The sequence below is a fragment of the Pogona vitticeps genome, chromosome 3 (genome assembly GCF_051106095.1).
Source record: "Pogona vitticeps strain Pit_001003342236 chromosome 3, PviZW2.1, whole genome shotgun sequence".
NCBI lineage: Eukaryota > Metazoa > Chordata > Lepidosauria > Squamata > Agamidae > Pogona > Pogona vitticeps.
This window is the reverse complement of record NC_135785.1, coordinates 34180520-34204791: the sequence shown is the minus strand read 5'-3', so window position 1 is coordinate 34204791 and position 24272 is coordinate 34180520. Positions and strand designations below refer to the sequence as shown.

Below are 24272 nucleotides of genomic sequence, written 5' to 3'. Positions count from 1 at the left end.
GCATCAATAAATTTAACCCTAACTTTAAGGCATGGCCTTGTTTTTCTTTTCCCAATGTGCCACTTGCCCATTCTGCTTGGTTTCTTGTGGAGAGTCATTTTATAATTATGTTATTCCATAGGTTCTATCACACCAAGAAACAGGATTGTAACCTAGATCCCGGGTAAACAGAAAAATTTGGTCACCAGAACCATTTCAACAAGAAAAATTTAACGCAAAAATATTCTAGTGACATTTCCGTGTCACTGATTGTGCCAATTGGTCTTAGAAAAACCATCTGCCCAATCACTTAGATAGGATGGAAGAATCCTACAAAATGGAGATCAGCACATCCAGTGACCACCAATGAAGCTCCATCTACCTTGGTAAACATTATTATGAGATCATCCTGTACAGCAGAAGAATAAAGCTATCAAGAGGGAGATCATAGCAAACTGCTAGAAAGGAATCGACAAACTAGCAGATAGGTGCCTCAGGAGAAAGAAACATACGTTCTTCATAGAACAGCAGTGGTACAAGGCAGGATGCCTGTTGGGTTTACATAGCCTAGTCCAGCAATGGCGAACCTATGGCACGCGTGCCACAGCTGGCATGTGGAGCCCTTTCTGCTGGCACGTGAGCCATAAATCACTGGATCGCTACCCCCCCCGTAGCCAAACCTGAGCAGGTGGCTGCAACTGTGGTGCTGGTGCCTGGACAGGCGATGGGTCAGGATCCGGAGCAGCTGGTGCTGGCGGTGGATCCGGAGTGGGGTCTTGAGGCACCTCCGTGCCCAAGATTCTCCCTTCCGCTGCCACTTCCAGTTCCGTTGCCACCACTTCTGTTCTGCCACTCCATTCCCCCCCCCCAGTTTGGGCACGCAAGCCCAAAAAGGTTTGCCACCACTGGCCTAGTCCTTATTCAAGTGTAGGCAATATGCAATTATTCCCATAGCTTGGAAATGTCACTTTTGCAAAATACAACTCTGAGAATTCACTTGTCATCCTGCCTGAGGAATTATGGGAACTGAAGTTCACAAAAGAGCTCTGCTTATTGTGTGGATAAAACACAACCATCTGCCATGATAAGCTGCAAAGCAGATGGGCAAATTCAGCTCTTTTATGGATAGCCAAAGAGAGGAAAAATAAGATCCTCTCTCTTTTTTGATAAAATCATATTTCTGCTTCATTTTAATATCTGAGTATGACCAACATAACATCTTTAAATAAAAACAATGCATTATCTTTAAATAATGTCAGATATATGTAAGTTGGATGGTTCATTTCACTGTAACCATAAGAGCTTATGTTAGGCTAACTTCTGGAAAACATTTGTTGTTAGAAATGTAAATGTCAGAGCCATAAAGATACCCCAAAGCAATTAAACCGCTCTAGAGTGTTCTGACACAGGCACTAAATAAATTGTTTACAAAGATATAATCTTTTATGGGCTTTTAAAAAGCCTGTTCTTTGCTACAACTTATTCTTTCAAAATGCATCACCACGATAATACCAATGAAATACTGCTGTGAGATGTTGTTTAACCAATTTAATCACCATTAAATAATATCCCTTTCTAGAGTGAAAAGAAGCTAACTGCCTTAAGTATCATGTCTGGGTAGAAAGACAGAATATAAATAAAATAAATTGAAATAAATTAAAAAGTCTATACAGGTGCATTTAGGTTTACTGAAAGATACAAAAGCATCTCTCTGAAAAGAGCACTTGTGTTCTAGGGATATAAAAGTATAGATTGTGCAACATGTTTCAGTCTCTTGTTGAAGTCCCATGGGCTTATTATTTCCTGTCTTAATATTGGCTGAATATCTAATTCTCCATTTAACAAGTAAATAGTAGCTTGAACAGGAAAGTCTGCCAATTTTCCTTCTATTTGTATAACTACATTGATAAGCTGACCCTAATTAAAAAAACTCTCTCTTGGATCTGCACACATCATGCTTTCATTAAATACTGCATCACTGACCATGTCTCTAAATTAGTGCTGAATGAAAATTATCCTCTAAAATTCATTCCTCCATCTGTAGGAGCAAACAATGTACAGTTGTTGGGACATTTTTCAGAAGGGGGTTGGGGACAAGTTCTGCTGTTACCTGCAATACCAGCAGAAAAAGGGCCCATCAACTTCACCAAAACCTGCATTTGGAGCACTGGTGTGTATCAATGACACTGATCTCAGAAGTCAATATAGGTCAGAGGAGCTGGGCCAGGGAAACTGGGGTGCTGCCTCTGAGGAGGTGCCTGTCAGAGGGCTGGGAAGCATGCCAAACACCTGTTTGGCTGATAAATGAACTGGCATGAACTGCTGGTTTGTGCCCATCTCTAGACAAGACAATCTGCAGGATTCCCTCTTGTGTTCACTACCATTCACAAAGAGACTCCAAGCAAAAGAAAATCTCAGAAGTGATTCCTTCAACAAAACATTTAACCACTTCTCAGCCAAACACATCATGGCTGTTTTTCAAAGGTTTTTTTTTTTTTTAACAAAACTCAACAAGCCAGCTCTAGGCTGGTACCTTTCTGCTTCAGTGCTTTCTAGGCCAACACAGATAAAAATTAGTCTCATGGCAACTATATAAAAGTTTTTTTTAAAGAAGCTATGAATGCAAAGGTCAAAGACATTTACACTTCTAATTTTTTTTGTTTCTTCTGTAACTCTTTTGCAACATATTAAACCAACTTTTTGGGACTGAAAACCTATCTAAAATGTTAAATTATGTTCACTACAGATACAATAATGAATGCAATTATTTATGGCTATTTAATAAATAACTGCATTATTTATTAGATAGGAAAAAGCAGGAAATATACAATTGCTATGTACAGCTGTATGTTCAAACACAGAAAAAGAGGTAATGTACTTTCACTTCTAACTTTGATTGCATCATTTCTCTGAATGTACGACAAAACAATAGCATTAGAAAGCTGAGGAGGGAGTAAAGCAGTTTGGCCAGGCTCAATAATCTTCAGTTATAGTGATAAAAAGTTTTACTAAACAAAGGCAGGGGTACAGGAATGTACAGCAGTGATAATTGGTTGTGGTCAGGAGGAAGGTGAAAGACAAAGCTGCAGCCAGGAGTTAGATGGAGCTAACATACAAGGCCAGTCTTTCCATCCCTATTTTTCTGCTGTAGCAGAAACTCATTTGCACAGAAGGGCAACTGAGGCTCCATTCTGATTAAGAGAGAATGCTCTTCAGCCAGCTGCAAAAGTTCCAGACCCCCATGTCCTTCTTTCACTCACTCACATACAGCTTGAACAGGGTTTTCTTATGTTTTTTGGACCACAACAAACAGAATCCTATGGTTTACAAAAGAAACAAGGAAGGCAGAAATCTAAATGGTTGTTGTGGGTTTTTCGGGCTCTTTGGCCGTGTTCTGAAGAGATGGAAAGACTGGCCTTGTATGTTAGCTCCCTCTAACTCCTGGCTGCAGCTTTGTCTTTCACCTTCCTCCTGAACACAACCACAGAGTGCTGTCCTCTGAAGATGCCAGCCACAGAGACTGGCGAAACGTTAGGAAGAACAACCTTCAGAACACGGCCAAAGAGCCCGAAAAACCCACATCAACCATTAGATCCCGGCAGTGAAAGCCTTTGCGAATACACAGAAATCTAAATGTTTGAGACCTTTGCTCGCTTTTTTTTATGTCTCTTAGGTGAGACATTTATTTATTTGCCATCTTTTTTTCCCATAGGGGATCCAAGGCAGCTCATAACAATTAAAACTGTACAAAATATAAGTTAAAATACTATAAAATTAAAACACTGACCAAGATTTAAAATAGTTTTAAAACATTTAAGATCCTCATGGTGCGGTAGTTAAATTGCAGTACTGCAGCCAAAACTCTGCTGATGGCCCAGGGTCAATCCCATGCTCAAGCTCAAGGGAGGGGGGCAATGTGTAACCTGCATAATTAAATGGTAAACAACCCAGAGACTGCTTCAAGCACTGTGGGGCTGCATATAAGCAGTGTGCTTTTTAAAAATAACAACATTTAAAAATATCTAAAGTATATAAATAGAGTGTACCCTAGCCCCCCACTTATTGCTGAAAAACATGCCTGAAAAGCAGGGTCTTTGCCTGACAACAGAAAAACAAGGGAGGAGGTCAAGCTGGCTTCTTGGGGCGGTGTAATCCAAAGCATGGAGCAGCTCTTGCTTAAACAAACCATTCTTCTCTCTATTTAAACAAATACTTAAGACTCTTGTGAAAGCTAAACAAGTATCATTCCTGAGAATCTCTTACACAAATCCCAATTACTGGGTTCATTTCTAGAAAATGCATGAAAGGAGAATCTGTGTTGTGATTCTGCAATATATTACTGTAACCATATGCATAATATTTTCCATTTTCAGAATAACACTGGAAAGGGAAATTTCATCTCTGATGGTATGTGTACAGAATGATCACCTCTCTGTACGCCGCCCAGAAGCCACTGGCAATGGTGCGGCTAAAAAACATTGTAAATAAATAAAATAAAATATTGTATCTGGAGTTCATGTCTTTCTTACCTCAAAAGACCTTCCTGTAGGCTGAGGAACCATCCCAGACAGTCATGATTTAATCTTGCTAGTTAAAAAGCAGCATGTCGAAAATTATCTGGAAGACCAAAGGAAACTACTGCAGACCCTGAGGAACTAACATGTGTGAGTTTTGAAAGCCCCAAAGCAGAGGTTTGAAAAGTAACTTTTTATTATCTTTTTCTTACTGCAAATGTTTTTGCCTTCCTTCATCGGTCTTTCCCAAGACTGTCATCCTATGATAAATTAACGACACTTCTTCCCTTAACACTGCATCCAGCCGAATGTAATGTTTATCAAGCCATATTTAGATCTCAATTATGTTACGAGTGGAAGTAAATTGAATTTACTTAAATTTATGATGGAAGGAGAGCAGTGTGTCATTTTGCACGTGAGGGGAAAGATGGCTTCAAGTAAGAATAATTTCCCTATGGTATCATAACTGCATACTGTACTGCTTAGAATCATCACCCCCTTGAGTGGGTTCAGCATCTGGACAAACATCTTTTGCAAGAGCTGGAGTCAGCTAAAGTCTGGAAATGAAAATATTGTTTTACATTATGCTTCCTTAGGGAAAAGCAAAACACAGCCCTGAGAATAATTAAGGGACAGGCAAAAGGCCAGCTTTCCTCATATTCAGTTTTGACATTTCATTTCTGAAAATGAAGTACCATTTCTTATTTCTGATGCCCTCTTAGGAATAATGAAAAATAGTGTCTTCAGCAGATCATTATAACACAGCCATCTGTTTCACTAGTTTATAGAATAATACATATCATTTTGGTGGGGACTGAACTGCTAAGCCATGGACCTGTCAAATCAAATAAACTATACTACAATTCTGTTAAATTCATAGGAAAAAGCAGGAGAACAGCTGCATAGGCACTGTACCCTTTGATAGATCTTGGCTCTGTAGGATACTGAAGATGGATACCAAACCAGTATTTGCCAAATTTCCAGAAATGCTTTATCCCCTCTGCCAGGTCCCTTTTCTGGTTCAGATTCCCAGAAGCAATCGCTCCTTGACAGGCTCAGAGAAGACCTCTGACATTGTGCTGAGCTTTGCCTTGTAAGATCAGGTGGTTGAGTCAGCCCCCAATTCCCATGCTGATGGGAAGGGCCAGTTCTACTTTTCATAGAACCATAGAACTGTACAGCTGGAAGGGTTGCCAGTGGGTCCAATCTCCTGCCAAGGCAGGAAATCCACAGCTAAAGCATCCTTGACATCTGATCATCTAACCACTGAAAGCGTCCAATGAAGGAGAGCCCACCACCCTCTAAGGCAGTCCTAACATTTAGGTGAAATCTGCTTTGAATCCATTACTTCAGGTCCTGCCCTATGAAGCCACAGAAATCAGGTTTGTTCCATTTCCCAAATGACAGCCCTTCAAATATGGCTTTCATATTGCTTCTCAGTCTTATTTGTTCCAGGCTAAACATACCAAGCTTTCTCAAATGTGCCTTGTAGGGCTTGGTTTCAAACCTTTAGGTAGGTGAGAACACAATCCTAGGCAGCAAAATTTGGGTTTCACGTAAAGGCGATGAATTGCTATTTACTTTGATGCTAACTCTAAGAGACTCACTGAATGAATGAGACTTTAGTAACTCAACACCTATGCAAGTCCTTCTGATTTGATGGGTCTACTCTATCAGGGTTACCAATTGGATTTAACTTTCTGATTAAACTTTTTACCCTAAGGATCAGAATGGATTAAAATCAATTATGTCTTTATATCAAATTGCTTTAAATTTTAAAAAACCCTCTTTTTATTTAAATCATAAAAAAATTAGATAGCTTTTATTTAAGTCAATTTGATTTAAATAAAATCCACCCTTATCCCCTTCACAGAAATCCTGTATCTTCAAAAAAGGTACGGCCTTCAAAACGGAATACATCAAATTAGCACTAAAATCCAATACCCTAAGCTCAGTCAGGAAACAGGGAGGCAAGACTGCTGTGAAGCCACCACATTTCAGTCCCAAGGGGGAGGTTAAAATACTGGGGTTACATCTTTTACTGCACTCTGTTTATAACCTTGCTTCCTGGCAGATGGAGGTATAAACTTACATTACAGGAAGAGAAGGCAGGAAGTCTGTCACAAAACAGATTTTTCTCTATATGGGTCATCCATTTTAGATAAACAGCTATCAATGGCTCTTAAGTAACAGACACTACCCAGCTGGCCTGGAAGACAAGATTAGGTTTGCTGCTGAGGTCAGATTCTCTAACTCACACTCTGTCAAGGATAGCGTACGGTGTGTCCCTCTAGGAGGAAGCAGCTGAGTGTACCAAATCCAGCTAGCCAATTAAATAGCAGCCTGGCACACTTTAAAAAGCACAGTCCAAGTTGAAAAGTAAGGAGGTTGAACAACATTCAGTGTGATAGAATAATAGGTAGTGATCCTTGCAAAGAGGTACCTACCCTCCTTAGAGCATAATTACATTTTTGTGAATTGCAGTAAATGCCACAGGTTTGCATGAAACATATTTTGAAATAAATTTATTTAGGATTAAGTTGTTGAAGTGAATGAAGCCAAGCTTACCTCTGGGATTTCAAGCCCCATGCCATCTGAGCCATTTTATACAAAGATAAAATTTATACTTCATTTGGTTATGATTGGTACAGTGATATAACTCTAAATCTCCCTAGAATTTGAAGTCTGAATGCTTCAAATGATTTTTCAGCATAACATTTCCACCACGCTATTGTTCTACGTATGTTACAGGGATTGGGATACATAAGTTGACTTTTAACTTAGAAAAAAAATAGCTTCTTCCTACGCTACAGTGAAAACCCAAAGGACTGAATCTAGCTCCTCCCCGCCAGTAGGATCACTCAGGACTGTTTTGGGGTTGTTAAAGGGAAAATATATATACTTCCTTATCCCTTATAGGCAGTGGGGTAAAGTGGACAGATTGAGGGAGTAGGACTCTGGACATCAAGGTTTGAATCCTTGCTTGACCATGGAAACTCATTGAGTAAATGGAACTGGTAAAACAACTTCTTAAATATCTCACTTACTTTGAAAACCCTACTCAGGTCACTATAAATCAGTTCTGACTGGAGGGCACGTAACTAGCTAACAATCGTTTTGTAGCCTTTGGTATCACTTCCCACACTGTTCCAGGGAGTCCTGCTACCCCTCTGAATAGTGTTACACAGGAAGTGGCAGTGCAAGAAGGAATTAATGAAAATTGAGGTGGCTTGTGGATCAGATCTGGAGAGAGCAAAGCGCCAAGCTTCGGCACCCTTCACACCCACAGTCCAGTTCTGATATGTGGATGACACCTTCGCAATTTGGAAACACCGTGAAGAAAAACTGGAAGAGTTTCTAAACCATCTCAACAGCATCCACCCAAATATACAATTCACCATGGGGAAAAAGAAATAGAGGGCCAACTCCTGTTCTTAGATGCCATGGTCGTACACAAAACTGATCTCCAAATGGGACACAAGGTCTACAGAAAACCCACCCACACAGACCGGTACCTACACAAAAACTCCAACCACTACCCACAGCAAAAATGAGGCATAATCAAAACAATGGTAGACGGTGCAAATCGGAACTGTGAAGCTCAATTTCTGAGCACCAAACTGAATTGGGCCCTACAGGCAAATGGCTACCCCAAAAAAGAAATCACAAGAGCCATCAAACCAAGAAAACAATGCCAAACTGAAGAATTCTAACCTACAGGGTACATGAGAAGAGGGATCAGATTAGTCCTGCTATTTCCAGCCTTATTTTTGTTATCTTCACATTTGGAATTACAGTCTGAAAAAAACAGCATCCTCTATGTGCATAGCCTCTCCACACAATCAGAAATCCTGATTTCATATCTTGGTTTCAGAGCTCTGAAATATTATTCTACATGTGATGATGTTATCACCAACACACTACTTTGAGCATTAAAATGAAGGAATGAGGATCTTATTTTTGGAAAATGTAGTAATGGTAACATCATTAATTTTTATGTAAATAGTAATTTACTCATCTGGGCTCTGTTCTGTAAGTATTGATTGACTGGTGTTGTGGCACTACAGCTTCTACCAAAAATCAATTTTAAATTTTAAAAAAGGGCTCTAAAATTTCCGTTTTGAGAATTTCAATTATTTTAAAACTCTGAATATTGACTCCATAGATTTATGAAACAGATTTAAATCACTAACTGTTAACAATTCATTATGGTTTTCAGGATATTTTTGTCTGTGCGGCTGTAGCAATTAAATGCTTAAAACTGTTTGTCACTGCTGTAACTTTGCTAGAATTGCTTTTTGAGACCTGTTTGAACTTTAATTTTATTTATTTATTTGGCAGTTGCAAAAGGATTCTGAAAGATGTGTGCAAATATGTGTTTCTCCATTTTTTTTTAAAGTACATATACTGTGTGGTTGCCCAGATCTCTTAGACCTGAATTATTATTTTTTTCTTTCCTGTTTTAGCCTCTGAACTTTATTCCATCCCTCTGAGGCAGTAACTAAAGTCCTCAGGCTTGGTTAGATATAATTACAGGGCAGGGGTTTTTGTTGTTGTTGTTTTAACAGTCTAAGATATGTGTGGTTTCACTGCATACCACTGCCTCTATCCACTAAACTTTGCCCAGTACCTTTTTGGCAACTTACAGTAGTTACCTTTTTGGGCCACAGTTCCAAGAATATCCAGCCAGAACAAACATGGAAGAAGACTGAATAGTTTCAGCACACTTTTTAGAAATCAGAGATCTACATGCCAAAGGTCTCAGCAACTAAACCATTCAGAATACTTCCTTGGTTTTGTTAATGATATTTCTTTGTCCCAGTATGTTTTTACTATTGCTCCTCCAACCAATAACTGCTCTTGCTTGTATTTCTAAACAACACCCATAAATTAAGGTCTTCATTTTCAGCAAAATGAAGTCATACTTCCATAGGTATCAGAAGGAGATAGTGGGTCAAGACAGTGGCAGAATGGATTATGAGAATCTTGGAGTGATGGTTGAAGGACTGCCTTTTTGAATGCTTGCCGGCAGAAAACAATGAGATAAACTAGCAGGCTAGGACCTTCCTTCCTAAATTTCTATTTAGGATAACTATATACCTGCAGGGTAATTTTCATGAAAAACATCAAAAGTGATATCCATCACTTATAGTGTGACATGGTATATAGTTCATCTACTCAGTATGATGAAATGAGTTCTACAAACACTACCATGGGCCCCGGTAGTGCCAGGTAGAACAGACTGAATGGTTAGTATACAGTGGTGCCTCCACTTATGACCATGATCTGTTCCAGAAGATTGACGTAACTCGAAATAAGTCGAAGCACCTTTTCCCATAGGAATGCACTGAAATGCAATTAATTCATTCCAGCCGAAGAAAAAAATTTTAAAAAATCACAGCAAGATTAATTGGAAACACGATTAATCACTTCCGGCCGAGGGGGGGGGAGCAATCAATTTGCAAGACCCATTGGAAATGCATGGAAAACACACAGAGCAGATCGAAAATACACAGAGAACAAAGGGGGCACATCGGAAATGCAAAGAAAACAAAGGAAAAAGAAAGGGAAGCATGCAGGACCCATCATAAATGGGGAAAAAACCCCAAAATCAACCAAGCCCCCCAAGACCCATCAGAAATGGGGGGAAGCAAAAAAAAACAAAGAACCACCAAGACCCATCAGAAATGGGGAACCCCCAAAAAAGCAAACAAACCCCTCAAGACCCATTGGAAATGGGGGAAAACCAAAAAACAAACAACCCCCAAAGGCCCATCAGAAATGGGAAAAAACACTCCAAAAAGCAACAAAAAACCCCAAGACCCATTGGAAATGGGGGAAAAACCAACCAAACAAATACCCCCCCCCAAGACCCATCACAGAATATAAACATAACCCCCCCATCTCAAAGCCATGCTGCAAAAACACCCAGAACAGTTTTTAAAAAGCAGAAAACAGCACTTTACCTTACAAGGCAGCCTAAAAGCCTCCCTGCAAAAAAAAACAACCACACACACACACACACACACACACACACACACACTCAGAAACAGAAGGAGGCAGTCCCAAGCTTCTGAGGGTGAAAGAGCTACAAAGAAGCAGCTTCTGTCGCTACCTACAGTTAGGAATTTGAATTTCCCACTTTTCCTCCCCTGCCTTTTTCTATTCATAAGTGGAAGCTCCAGTTCCAAGTAGACGCAAAATTTTCTGGCCAAAGCTGGCCATAACGCAAAATGGTCATAAGTAGGGACGTTTGTAAGTCAAGACACCACTGTATTGAGATGACAGAGTAACTTTGGGTGGCAGGTGGAATGCTATTTTTTTTCCCCTACACACTTCTTTCTCCCTGATGTGTTAAGAATTTTCTTCATTACTTGTTGGTTTGGAAAGGAGGAGATGTTTTAAAAATATCAGGTCTTTCCTTCAAGTTGTAGTGGCATAACCCAGTGTTCATACAGTTACTACAAAATATTCAAAATTATCCAGGACAGTTATGAACCAAATCAAAATGAACAAATCCAATAATGTTTATGTAATAGTACCTCATATTCTCCAGTCACAAAAACTGTCAATCTTCCGAATGACTATATATATTTAATATGTCCAACACTACAAGTAGAAAATATTTGTTCGGGAGAGTAAATATGACTTGAGAATAATAATTTAAACAGGGAGGTAGAGTAATTGTATATGCCAAAACTACATATTCCTATACACAAATACACGAGGATAAACTTGGTTATCCCATCAAGAACATCTGGATTACTATAACTGGGGTGAAAAACAAAAGGAACGTGGTAGTTGGAGTCTACTACCAACTGCCCAATTAAGGAGAAGATGCAGGTGAAACCTTTGGAAAAAAAATTGGAAGAATTTCAAAGATATATAATGTAGTAGTAATGGAAGATTTCAATTATCTTACATCAAGAAATTGGGAAAATGGGCGATCATGGTTTATGTTGCTCTTCTAACCTACAGCTGTTGTTCTACAGCTAGGGGGTAATAAACGCCAAATGCATAGGTATAAGATAGGGGATACTTGGCTCAGTAATACTAATAATGAGAAAGATCTATTGTATAATTGTAGATCAAAAGCTGAATATGATCCAACAGTGTGATGTGGCTGAAAAAACAAAACAAAACAAATGTTCTTTAGGCTGCATTATAATCTCCTAATATACAGTAGTCCCCCAATTCAGTGCAGTGTTAGTCCCCCTCTATTCAGCATTGGTTAGGCCTCATCTTGTGTCCTGTGTCCTGTTCTGTACTCCACACTTCAGGAAGTATGCCAACAAACTGGAACAAGTTCAGAGGAGAGCAAAAAGGATGATCAGAGGACTGGAAACTAAGCTGTATGAGGAAAGACTGAAAAAACTGGGCATGTTTACCCTTGAAAAAAGAGGACTGAGGGAAGCACTCTTGAAATACTTAAAAGATAGTCACAAGGAAGAGGGACAGAATCTATTCCTGATCACTCTAGAGTGCAAGACTCATAATAATGGGTTCAAGATACAGGAAACCAGACTTCAGCTGTACATCAGGAAAAATATCCTGGTAGAGCAGTATAGCAATAGAACTAATTATCTTGGAGGTGGCGAATATGCTGGAGGCTTTCATGAGAAAATTAGACAACCATCTGTAAGATTTACTGTGTTTTGGATTGGTGCATTGAACACGGGGAGGGGGGCAGGGACGATGGCCTAAGTGCTCTCCTCAGGTTTATTGTCAAGCATAGAGACATTTTGTGGTCCCAACCGAAGGGACAAAATGTTTACAAATGTTTACAAATATGTAGGAAGGACTCCCAATACCCCAAAGACCCTGTCCAAACTAGTTTGTCCTAGACAATTCAGTGGTTCGAAGGATATAACTATAAAAATGTTGTAACTGATTCTCCCCATATATTATAACTAGTACACAATTAATTAGTGGTTGTACAGCTTTTAAATTGCATTTTTTATATTTTAGCCATATAATATGTTTTATGAACTGGTTGTACACTTTTAAAATTGCATTTTGTATATTTTAGCCATATAATACGTTTTATGAACTCGCTGTACCCTTTTAAAATTGCATTTTGTATATTTTAGCTATATAATATGTTTTATGAGCTGGTCACCTGACCGTAATGAATAAATACATTCATTCATTCTCCTCAGGAGACAGATACTGAAGTAGCAGCAGCTTCTGTGTGGAACAGAGTAAGGTACTATCTTGCTCCCCTTTTTGTTTTGAGTCAGCTCTGCTATTTATTATTAGATGTAGTCAACTCCCCCCTGTCCAACTGACATTACATTAGTACATTATATTGGAGTTTGTATTGACTGAAGTATTTTGACAGCAAAAGATGCTAGATTAGATCCAAACTAAAGTGAGATGCAATCCTGTCATCCTTTGCCTGAGAGTAAACTCCCCTGAATTCAATGGGATTTATTTTCAGTATGTATCAGATTGCATTCCTAGTCACATTTCACTACCATCGAAATGAATGGGTCTTAAGCTGGTTGTGAGGTGCCTCCACAATGGTCATTGCTAATTTGTTTCATTGAATTGAAAGAGACTTGACTATGGTATTCTATAATTATAGTTACAGTAAGTCATCTGATTTATTTAGAGACTATTAAATCTCACAGCTGTAGTAATACATACTGAATTTTAAAATTATTGCTTTTTAAATTAACCACTGATGAGTGTTCTCCTGAAGAAACTTGATAAACTAAAACTTTTTTCACCGTCTACATCCTCTGTTACACTCCATATTTAGGCAATATCCACACTTAGCTAGCATTTAGCCCAAAGCAAATCAGACAGCCTGGCAGCAGATCTGGATATAATGAAAGGACAGCAAATATTTGGCTATTTACTTTGTTACTGTTGTATTTTCACAGAGAGGAAAGGGAGAGTAAATTTTGGGAATTTAGTGCTTTATATTCCAAAATAACCAATATATAAGGTCGAACCATTAATCTTTAAAATCTCATTGAGATGTTCTATCAGTATACAAACATTATTCTATGTGTATAGCAGATGTGTCTGCCCTTTCAGGTTTTGTTTTGGTGATAATTCCCATTTCCTTGTTTTCTGCCTATTTTTAAACACATACTGTATAAACATCTGTAGAAACAGCAGCATTTTCTCTGTAAATGCTATGAACATCCTATGTGAGTCATTAATCATCAATGCTTGTCAACTTGTTCAGCAATGTTAGAATAACTAGTTCAGTTAATCTGGCCATTTAAATATATGGTCTTGAAACCTTAAATGCCGCTGTATAATTTGGTCAGAGAAAAGCATAATTGAATTTCTAATATTTACATTTTTTCATCAATCCATTCCTTGACAGTGTTTTAGTACAAGATTTATTTCACTATCAATTTTTTATTTGTTTTTGTCACAACAGTATGTAACTTTGGGTTATAATTTGTGTCATAAACTTTTGGTGGGCAGGCAGAAACTTCCACTTGCTTAATTGTTTAGCACATAGAAGTAATATACCCCATGTCATCTATGTGACCTTATCTCTGTATAATATTTCATATCAGATTTTGCTATATTTCAACTAGATGGAGTATCAGTGCTACTACTTCTATGAATTCCTTACACAAAATATGATGTAGTAATCCATATTACTTTCCTCATCTTCCTGTGGTAAACAATCTGCCTTTATGAGGACTGTGTTCATATAAATATGTATATTATTGCATGTCTTTTCAATTACATGCTGGAAGATGCTGATATGCTAGAGTGAAAAACTTATTTCAATACAGCATTTTCCTGTGGCTCTTTTGTCTTTTTGTGAGACAGAGCTATAATCCTCTTGTTGCAAAGGGTCCAGTCTTTTTTCTTCAGTGAAAGGCAATCTGTTCTTCCTTGAATAACCATCTGAATCTTTAAATGATCTTGCTTCACAGATATTCTTATCTTGTTTCCTAAGTGCCAGTTTATTATCTGGTTTCTAGGTGAGCAATCCAGGAGACTAACAAGCAGAGGTCTCCTGGAGTACTAGATGGGTTAGGTGCAGGAGACCCAAACCCAGAGCACAATAGCAATTCACAGTAAATGCAGACCAATAGCTATCCAAACAAACACAGTGAGTCTGAGAGCACAGCCAAGCTGGTCCATAAAGTTAATGAACCCCTTTCACAGTTAAGCACAAGAAATGCCCATCAACTGTTTATAAAACTATTCCATTGTGTTTGCCCTGTCATGTTCAAAGGCTTGAACAGCACACTGCAATATCATAGTTTACAGTTAATTTAATAGCACCAGAACACAGTGCTAGGTACAAACACATGCAAAATTGTTCACATGCTCATAGAACTTTGCTCACTGCTGATGACTTATTTGGACCTCATATGAACACCACAAAATTCTCTTTGCCTTCACAGTTACATGCTGTTTATATGGATGACTCAGCTCTGAATTATGGATAACAGGCGAAAAGAGAACCACAAGGCATATTTCTGGCCCATAGATGCCTCATGGTTCTCTTTGTGAATTCCCTCAGTTGTTCACATTAACCCAGGTTCATGTACGGATCAAGAACAATGGAAGAATGTGGCACTTAATATACAATATGTGATTTAACAATTTATATAAGCAAAATGCACCAGGTAAGAAATATACAGCCCTATATTATTTGCAAGGAATAAATCAACTCGCTTGAAGGTATTCAAATTATTTGGAAGCAATTGAGGAAGTGCTTGTGTAATGCTAATATTCATAGTGCCAAACTTTGTTGGTAGAGTGAAAAGCAGCTGACTAGCGTAGCAATGAAAACATTGGATCAAGCAGTATTTCATCTGTTGTACTATCCTCACGGTCATAGAATTGACAATATAATGATGAAACAATAGACACTTCAACATTTCTCTTGGAAGTACTTCTAGAACCCTGATTTAATTTACAGAGTGTGAAGCCAATGTCACACAAGGAACAGCAAAAAACCCACTTAAATCTGAAATTTTGTTATCTTTTGATACTTCATTTTCATCATATCCATTCTATTGTAAAAGTACAGTATTGTAACTGGATGGACAGCCATTTACTATTGAAAAGGTGATATGAATCTTGATGTACCCATGGAGTTTTGTGCAGTGGACCAGCATCACTGGAATATTCCCCCTTATGAAAGTAACCAGACCTTGGAAATTAAGACTACAGATGTCCTGTGTGTTCAGCTATACTATGAAACATCTGGATATTGGGATATCTACACAACAGAGTTTTCCATCCATGAAAGAAAATGATTTAAACATCAAAGTTCTAGCTATTCTAATCCTACAAGTGTGAACTGGACGGAGAAATGCAAAGGCTCCATAAGAAGCTGATGTGGCTGTCACTGGTTTCCCTAACTATGAAAATGCACAGTGTATGTTAAATAGCAAGGATACTAAATAATAGTGCAGACATTTACAGTATGCTATCAAGGCAATAACTGGCCTGAAGTTCAGTTTTTACTGCTCTTGTAAATAATCTTCAAAAGGTTTCAAATTTATTATGCCAAATATTCAGAATGATGGGTACTATTCACAATATAGGCAACACTACTTCATAATATAGATCGTATGTTTGCTCTGAAGTAAGTTCCACAGAATTGTTTCTATTCCCAGATATGTGCATACAGAGTGGCAAGAGTACTTCTGAGTATACCTATATACCAGTGCACTGTTCAGCTTACCCTATCCAATATACCGTTGTGTGGACCAACTGAACGCTTGCGAAAGGCAGTGATGAAGACTACACTCTAACTTGACATTATTCATGTGTTGAACTAGATTTAAAAAGACCACAAAAGCTCTCATTAAAATACAGTAGTTAGTCTTTAATGTGCCAAAATGTTTTTGTTATGCTTATTTTTATTTTTCCTTTGTTTTGGCCTGATAGGTTAGCATAGAATAACATGGCTATCTCTTTTAAAACTAGTTAAAAATGTTTGCATTACTAGTTAAGTTGAAAGTAAAGAACAACCACCAACATCAACACCACCAAAATGTCCATTTAACAGAAGGGAATCCCAGGAATGTTGCAAGTCCTTTCCTTTCAATAACTTGAGCAACTTTAGATTGCTGGGGTGTCAGGGGCTCTACAATATATCTGGAGGGTGTAAGATTGAGGAATGATGCTCTGTTTTGAACTGGTGCAATTCCTCAGACAGAGTAAGCATACAGGAAGAGACTTTGATCAAAAATTCTGTAATGAGACAGAACTCATTTTTATAAGGTCTTAGTCATACAGTACAACCCACAAAGTGTGGCTTTTTACAAAGCTACTCCAGTGCAATTTTTTTGTTTCCAGAAGTAATTGACAAGATGACAATGCAAAGAAAAACTAGCATAAATTTTTCCTTCTCTTGTTCTTTCTGGAACGTTTTATTTACTTTTGAAGTTTCTTATTAAAATGCATTAAGTAGAGGAATATAAACATTCACACTGGGAGCAAAATAGCTTCCTCCTTCACACATTTACATGAGACTCGACAGGAGTGTTGCATAGAACAAACCACCTACATTCATTGTTCAGCAAGACGGAGAGAACATTATTCATTTTAAATAGCAGTAAGTCTTCACATTAATGCCAACTGTTTCTGAGCAAGTTTATCCTGCTCTTTCACATTGTGTGAAAAACACTGAAATGGTCATGCTTGCTTTTTCACCTGCCTACCCGTCCTTCCCTTGCCATTCTGAAACATGCGATCCTTGTTCCTCTTCTGCCTGGTATATTGTCATGGGAACATTACATGGAATCATAGAAGGCAGCCTTCTGTTTGGTAGAAGAATCACCATTGCCTAACAACCCTGATATATACAGTACATGTCATAGAATAATACAGTTGGAAAGGACCTGTAAGGCTATCAAATCCCAACCTCCTTCTCAATACAGGAATCCAAATCAAAGTATACTGTTGGATATCTCATTGGTTGACATATTTAGCTTCAGACTCAGAGGTTGGTAGTTGAATTCCCCACTATGCCTCCTCGACAGGGGTTGGACTTGATAATCCATAGGGTCCCTGCTAGCTCTGCAGTTCTAAGATTACATTACTGTAATATATTATATCAGTTCTGACTGATGGTTGTCTATTTTTCTCACCACCTCCCAGGGCAATTAGTTCCATTATCGTACCATTCTGTTAAGAGTTTTTTCTGATATTTAACCTAAATCTGGCTTCCTATAGCATGAGTTTATTATTACATGTCTTGCAATCTGGGACGATCAAAAACAGATCCTGTCCCTCCTCCTTATGACTATCTTTCAAGTATTTGAATAGTGCTGTCATATATCTTCTCAGTCTTCTTTTCTCAAAGCTAAACATGCTCAGTTATTTCAGTTGTTCCTCACAGAGCTTTGTTTCCAGTCCCCTGATCATCCTTGTTGCCCTTCTCTGAACCTGTTCGTCAGCATCCTTCTTTTATACTACATTTTTTATTAATTTTCCATAGGAATAGGGGCTCAGGTACAGATAGGGGAGTGGGGTAAAAAGGGGGGAAGGACAGGAAAGGGTGAAACAGAACACGGCACAGTACTCCAAATGATGCCTAAGTAATGCTGAATGCAGGGGAACTAGTACTTCATGGGATTTGGAGATTATACTTTTGTTAATGCAGCCTAAAAGAGCATTTGCCTTGTTTTTGCAGCCACGTCACACTGTTGGCTTGTGATTTCCAACAATTCCAATATGTTTTTGCTCATAGTATCATTGAGCCAAATACCCCCCATCTTGTACTGTGTTTTTTTTTCCTCCATAGGTGTAGAACTTGGCATCTGTGCCTCTTAAATTTCAGTCTGTTGTTTTCAGCCCAGTGCTTGAGCCAAGATATTTTTGAATTGTCTTTCTGTCTTCCAGGGCATTAGCTATTCCACCCAATTTTGTGTCGTCCCCAAATTTTATAAGCATTTTTGCACTTCCTTATCCAAGTCATTAAGAAAAATGTTGAAGACCACTGGGCCCAGGATTCAGCCTTGCGGTACCCCGCTTGTTACCTCCTCCTGATTTGAGAAGGAGCCATTGATAAGCACTCTCTGAGCCGTTGTCAAAGAAAATCCAGATTTGGGATTTATCTTGTGACAATTTCCACTAGACAGCCTCTTTTCCACTTCCTTAGCTGTAGATCTGGGTCCTTTTGCCTATAGAAAAATAGTATCTTTTTAAATCCAGGTACTAGAAGCTGTCAGAAAACTGACATTAGTTAGACTTATAGATAGAAAATAGTTTCTTCCACTGAGGCAGGCTCCTTGTGGGGAAGTTTTGAAACTGCTGTAAACCACAACAGATTCAGCAGAATGTTCCTCTTCCTCTTATCTACCTCAGCTTAAATGCTTCCTGCTGAATCCATAATAATAAAAGACTTCAGTACATTTTGACAAGCACTCAGGGGAAAAAAATGTAATTCAAACTTAATGTCAATTATATTTCAAGAGCCCATAATTCAAAAGTGTCCTGGCAGATTTATAGGCACGTTAAATACTGCCCTTAGTTTAACTATCAGTCCCTGTCACACATAGTCCTTTTCTTTATATTTCATAGTGTCAGAAACAGCTGTGAATGTTTTCTTGTCATTAAGGTTAACTCCTCTTTGGTTTTGGTGTAATTAATTGTCACTTCTGATTCAAATTTAAAAGGAATATGCCGATAAATATTTATGTCATGCTTGCCATCTGCTCTATTTTGCACAATATGCTAATCATTAGCAGGGCACTGTTTCGATATACCTGATATTGTATTAGTCAAGCTCAGGATTTATAATAGGAGCAAATCACATTAATGCATATGGAAGACAGTGCAGAAGTCTCACTGCAGGTGTATTTCCAAGGGCTTTAGTAGATCACAGGTGCTGTATCAAGGCTGGAACTTTGGATCTGTACCACAATACACTTCAGCCACCTCATCCAAAACAGCATAATTAATAACCCTTCCAGCACTGGGCTAGATGCCCACATTTTTTAACTGATGCCTACACAGGTTTCATATTTTGACCACTACAAGGATTGATTAAAAATAGTCTCAGATACATTCTGAACAGCCCCAGGCAAATAAGAACAAAGGATCTTAAAAGTGGATGAAGCAAAAACCACTATCTGCTTTTGTAGAAATGTACAATTTCTGAAGGTGGATTGTGTTTAAAATGAAATTGTTGGGTGAGCATGCAAGGGGAAAAAAACAATCAAGCAATTAAAACAGGGTAGTTCTGTCGTGCTTCCCATACATAGAAACCTGCTTGGATGGTTGTGGTGAGAGAAGCAATCTTCTACTATGTGAAAATTAAAAATCTGTTCTCAAATCTGTAACTTTTCTTTCCCCCATTACCCTGATTATATTCATAAAACCAGAGTATTGACAATGTGTGCATTTATGGTTCCTGCATTCCCAGTTTAGTTGTTGCAGGTGCTTGTGATAGAACAATCCAAACAGCATCTTACATATGGCAAACAGGGCAGAATCATGCTGCTTTCATTGACTGACTTTCTGTTAGCTTGACATGCATATACCGAGCAACTTAGTTTTAAACAACAGCCACACTCAGAAGCCATACACTCATACATTAAGTAACAACAACTGACTCTATGTGTATTGCAATATGAATAAGAGGAAATGACTATACTCATGGCCTTTGCAGCAGCTTCTGAAATAGCTACTGACTTATTTTTATTTCATTTTATATCATTTTTTACCTACAATCCAAGGGAGGTGAGGGAGACAGACCTCTGCACCGGTTTTCTCCTCATAGCACCTATTTGAAGTAGGCTGAGTTCCAAGGAGATAGAGACAGAGACACAGAAAAAGGTGGATGGAGTGGGTGAATAAAGTTACTGCTGAGCCAATGAGCATACTGGACAACTTTTTCTGATAAGCTAGGTTGCCCATAGCTGGCCGGACAGCTCAGTGGTTTAAGTATCTGGCTGCAGAGATTGGGAGTTCAATTTGAGCCTGACACTAAGGCTACTAGGCCACAGTGGCTTATGTATTTGCTTGCATAGCAGAAGGAAGAAGAGATGTGCAATAGAAAAGCAATGATCTGATTCGCTTTTGTGGCTGGGATAGAACTCAATATAGCTTTATCTGCAGGCTCTTTTGCTACCTACCTTTGTGAAAATCTTTTGCAGGCAAAAAGTTACTCCATCTCTAAATGGATGGTATCACTGCCATCATCCATGGAAGAAACCTTCAGTTGAACAGATTAATCAGATTTTTACATAGCCTATTACTGAGCCACTCAACAGCAAGTAAGAGCCACATCCTGGTGACAGGCAGGAAGCTTTATGCATTTGTTCTTTCTCCCACGTCTAGACATCAAATAATTATCATAAACTATTTTTACAAGTCGTACAGATAAACTCGTAAACTCTTTTGTGTCTTGCATTAATGGGCTTTGGCAAAACAGGAACAGAAAGGCATTGTCTTTTGGTCATATTACTTAATATTTCCTACACAAAGGAGCACACAATGTCCTTTAAAGCAGTGGTCCCCAACCTTGGGCCTCTAGATGTTCTTGGACTACAACTCCCAGAAGCCTTCATCACCACCTCTGCTGGCCAGGATATCTGGGAGTTGAAGTCCAAGAACATCTGGACGCCCAAGGTTGTGGACCACTGCTTTAAAGCATAACACTGTCATTGTACCCAGAGAGTAACTTCCCACTGAGAAATGATCCAAAGTGCATGGATTTGCTATCGCAACAGTTTTAACCTCCAACCATATTATTTTTCTTCCTTGCGAGAATATAATTAAGGTGTTTTAAAGTCTGAGTAGCAAGCTGGAGATTAGAACTAAAAATACCTTTACTAATAATAGCTTAGGATCAGTTTAAAAAAAAGCAAGCAAAAGACATAAAGCAGGTTTTTTTCTTGTTAAAAGGAGTTTAAATTATGCTTACAAATTGAAAGATAAGGTAACAGCTACCCATGGTCCTAATTCCCAACTGCATGGCATAGTTTAGAACAAGGGTTCCCAACCTGGCGTCCCCATATGTTCTTGAACTAAAACTCCCAGAAGCCTTCACCACTAGCTGTGCTGCCCAGGATTTCTGGGAGTTGTAGTCTAAGAACACATGGGGACACAAAGTTGGGAAGCATTGGATTAGAACACTGGTTCTTAACCTTGGGTTACTCAGGAGTTTTGGACTGCAACTCCCAGAAGCCTTCACCACCAACTGTGCTGGCTGGGGTTTCTGGGAGTTGCAGTTCAAAAACATCCGAGTAACAAAGGTTAAGAACCACTGGATTAGAACAATGCCTAAAGGCCAGGCAAGTTCACAAACAGAACTGTAGGATGCTCAGCATGTTGCTATTCTCCACCAATGTTTCCTTACTTATAAGAAAGGAAAATTCTTGTCTTAAGTTCATCAAGTTGAAGCAGGAGTGGATAATCTGTACCCCTGAAGATATTGTTTGATTTCGACTCACACTGTCCTTCATCATTGGCTGTGCTAACAAGGGCTAATGGGACTTATGATGTGACCAGACTTGCTCATTCTTCTCCTAAGGTGACTGCAGTTATTTCTGGTAGTGGCTCAGAGCTATATAAATACAGCATTAAAAATAATAACATTTTAAGCATTATAATCTAGCAAAGCAACATATCATTTCAGTTCAACACAAAATCTTCTTCACTAACATTATGGTAAATTTTGATTAACAAGTTCTTAAGATGAAGATATATATGTAGATGTAGATATGCCTCGATTGACTGATTGATTGCATTTTTATGCAGCCTTTCTCCCAGTGAAGGGATTCAAGGTGGCTCACATATTACGGTATTAGAACCAAACCAATTGATAACATGATAAACTGTTGCATTAGAAACAATTAAATATATAACAGTACTAAAATGAACAACTCCTTAAGAACACATGTCAAATAATAATAAAATAATATCAATAATGTATAACACCCGAAAAGGAAAGGAGGTAGGAAGCCAATCTGGAAGTAATGTCAGAAGAGGTGTTCCCACCAGACATGCCTGTGATGGCAGTAGGACTGGAAGAAGGACTTCCTCTGAAGATATTAGGAGCTGGGAAATCTCATATGAAGATATATTGTACTTCAAATAGCTTAGACCCAAGCCATATAGGGATTTATAGGTCATAACCTGCCCTTTGAACTGGACCCAGAAATTCCTATACCCTCATCTGCCATTTGACAGACCCGGAGAACCTCTGTCTTGCCTGGATTAAGTTTCAATCTGTTTGCCCTCATCTAGTCCATTACTGACACCAGACACTGATTTTAACTGAAACCACTTCCTTAGATTTAGCTGTAAAGGACAGAGTTGGATGTCATCTGCATATTGGCAATGTCAAATGTCAAAACTCTTCCAGGTAGCAGTTAAACAGCATAGGAGATAAGAGAACTCTGAGGGATGCCACAGGCCAGTGGCCAGTGTGTCAAACAGAGGCCCCCAAGCACCACCTTCTGAAATCACCAAAAAGGACTGTACCACCAATAAAGACTGCTTCATACATTACTACACAGAATACTCTGTAATAGGCAGAACTATACTACAAGAAGCGGTTCTAAACAAAATGCACAAAGTTCGTGCAACTAATTTATTCTATTAGTTATTGTATCTGTTGAATGTTTGTATTATCTTATTTTTCTCGTGTTTCGATATTGTATTGTCTTGTTGTTAGTCACCCAGAGTGGCCTGGTTGCCGATGCTGCAGGGTATAAATCCAATAAATAAATAAATAAGACTTAATGAGACTTTTACCAGTGGCCATCTTATCATCACTGACACCCTTCCCCTTCCTTGGTTATTTCCCTCATTTCAGGTCTGTCCCATCTATCACTATTTTACTTGCTCTTGATCTTTTACTCACTGATTCTCCATTTCCAAACAGATCCATTGGTTTCTGATACTACATCTGTTCTTTCATGACTTCTTTTAACTCAATTCCCATTATTTTTCTTCTTCACAAGAAATCCACTATTCTTTCACTCTCTCCCTTATCTATCAACCTACTTTCACTCTCTCCCTTATCTATCAACCTTCCTGCTCTGAAATCCAAATGTATTATGATTATCAGACCCTTCTGTAACATTTTTCCATGTAGAGAAGCCTTCCCCAATCTGGCATGCTCCACAGGTCTTTAATTACAACTCCCACCTCCAGTGCCCAACAACTGTGGTGCCCCAGATGGTGAGAATTATAATAATACATCTGAAGGGTGCTCTGCTGAGGAAAGCTAATATAGAGTCTGGTTTACTTTGAGGTTTTTCTACATTATGCTCTCCCTGCATATGTGGGAGGAATTACATGGAAAGGAAAAAAGCCACCTGTTCTTTTATGAGACAGGCCCAGCAACAGAAATGATAAATAATGTTCTTTCTTCACGGCTCTGACTGCACATTTCCTCTTCAAGGGTGCAGATCTGTCAAGTACTTACTGAGGTGTAGTTCTTTTCTAACTTGTCCTCCACAATGCCAATTTGACATGGTGTCCTTTGGTTCTGCAACCAGTAATCTGTTGATTCAAGCAGGCTGTTACTGCACAACACCTGTGGAAACAAGAATTTTATAGTTCTTCTTAGAACAAAATCACAGCACCAGGACATTATTTCATTGGCAGCCTAAGTGAGATTTTTCCAATCAATTCTTGTTAGAGTCACTGAAAAAAGTAAAGGTATTGTGGTTGACTGACTTTTTTGTTTTGAACGAGTTGACTGAGTGACTTGCAAAGATTAATAATTTAGATGAACACACTATAGTTTAGAGTTACATCTAAACCAAGAAACACAAGGAGCTTGAATTGACAGTAGGCATATTACTTGTGGCACAGGCA

The 24272-nt window shown here is 38.6% G+C and overlaps 1 protein-coding gene across 8 annotated transcripts in view; it reads right to left on the bottom strand.

The window, feature by feature from the left end:
• The window catches only part of SPHKAP (SPHK1 interactor, AKAP domain containing), an 88318-nt gene that overhangs the window by 26435 nt on the left and 37611 nt on the right, over positions 1-24272 (bottom strand). For 7 of the 8 annotated variants that reach the window (XM_020792629.3, XM_072996008.2, XM_072996010.2 and 4 more), the window contains exon 3: positions 23878-23988. In XM_020792629.3, the coding sequence (XP_020648288.3) occupies positions 23878-23988 (111 nt within the window). Of the gene's footprint in view, positions 1-4508; positions 4597-23877; positions 23989-24272 lie in introns of those variants that run through there. The other variant, XM_072996011.2, reaches the window with a different exon arrangement.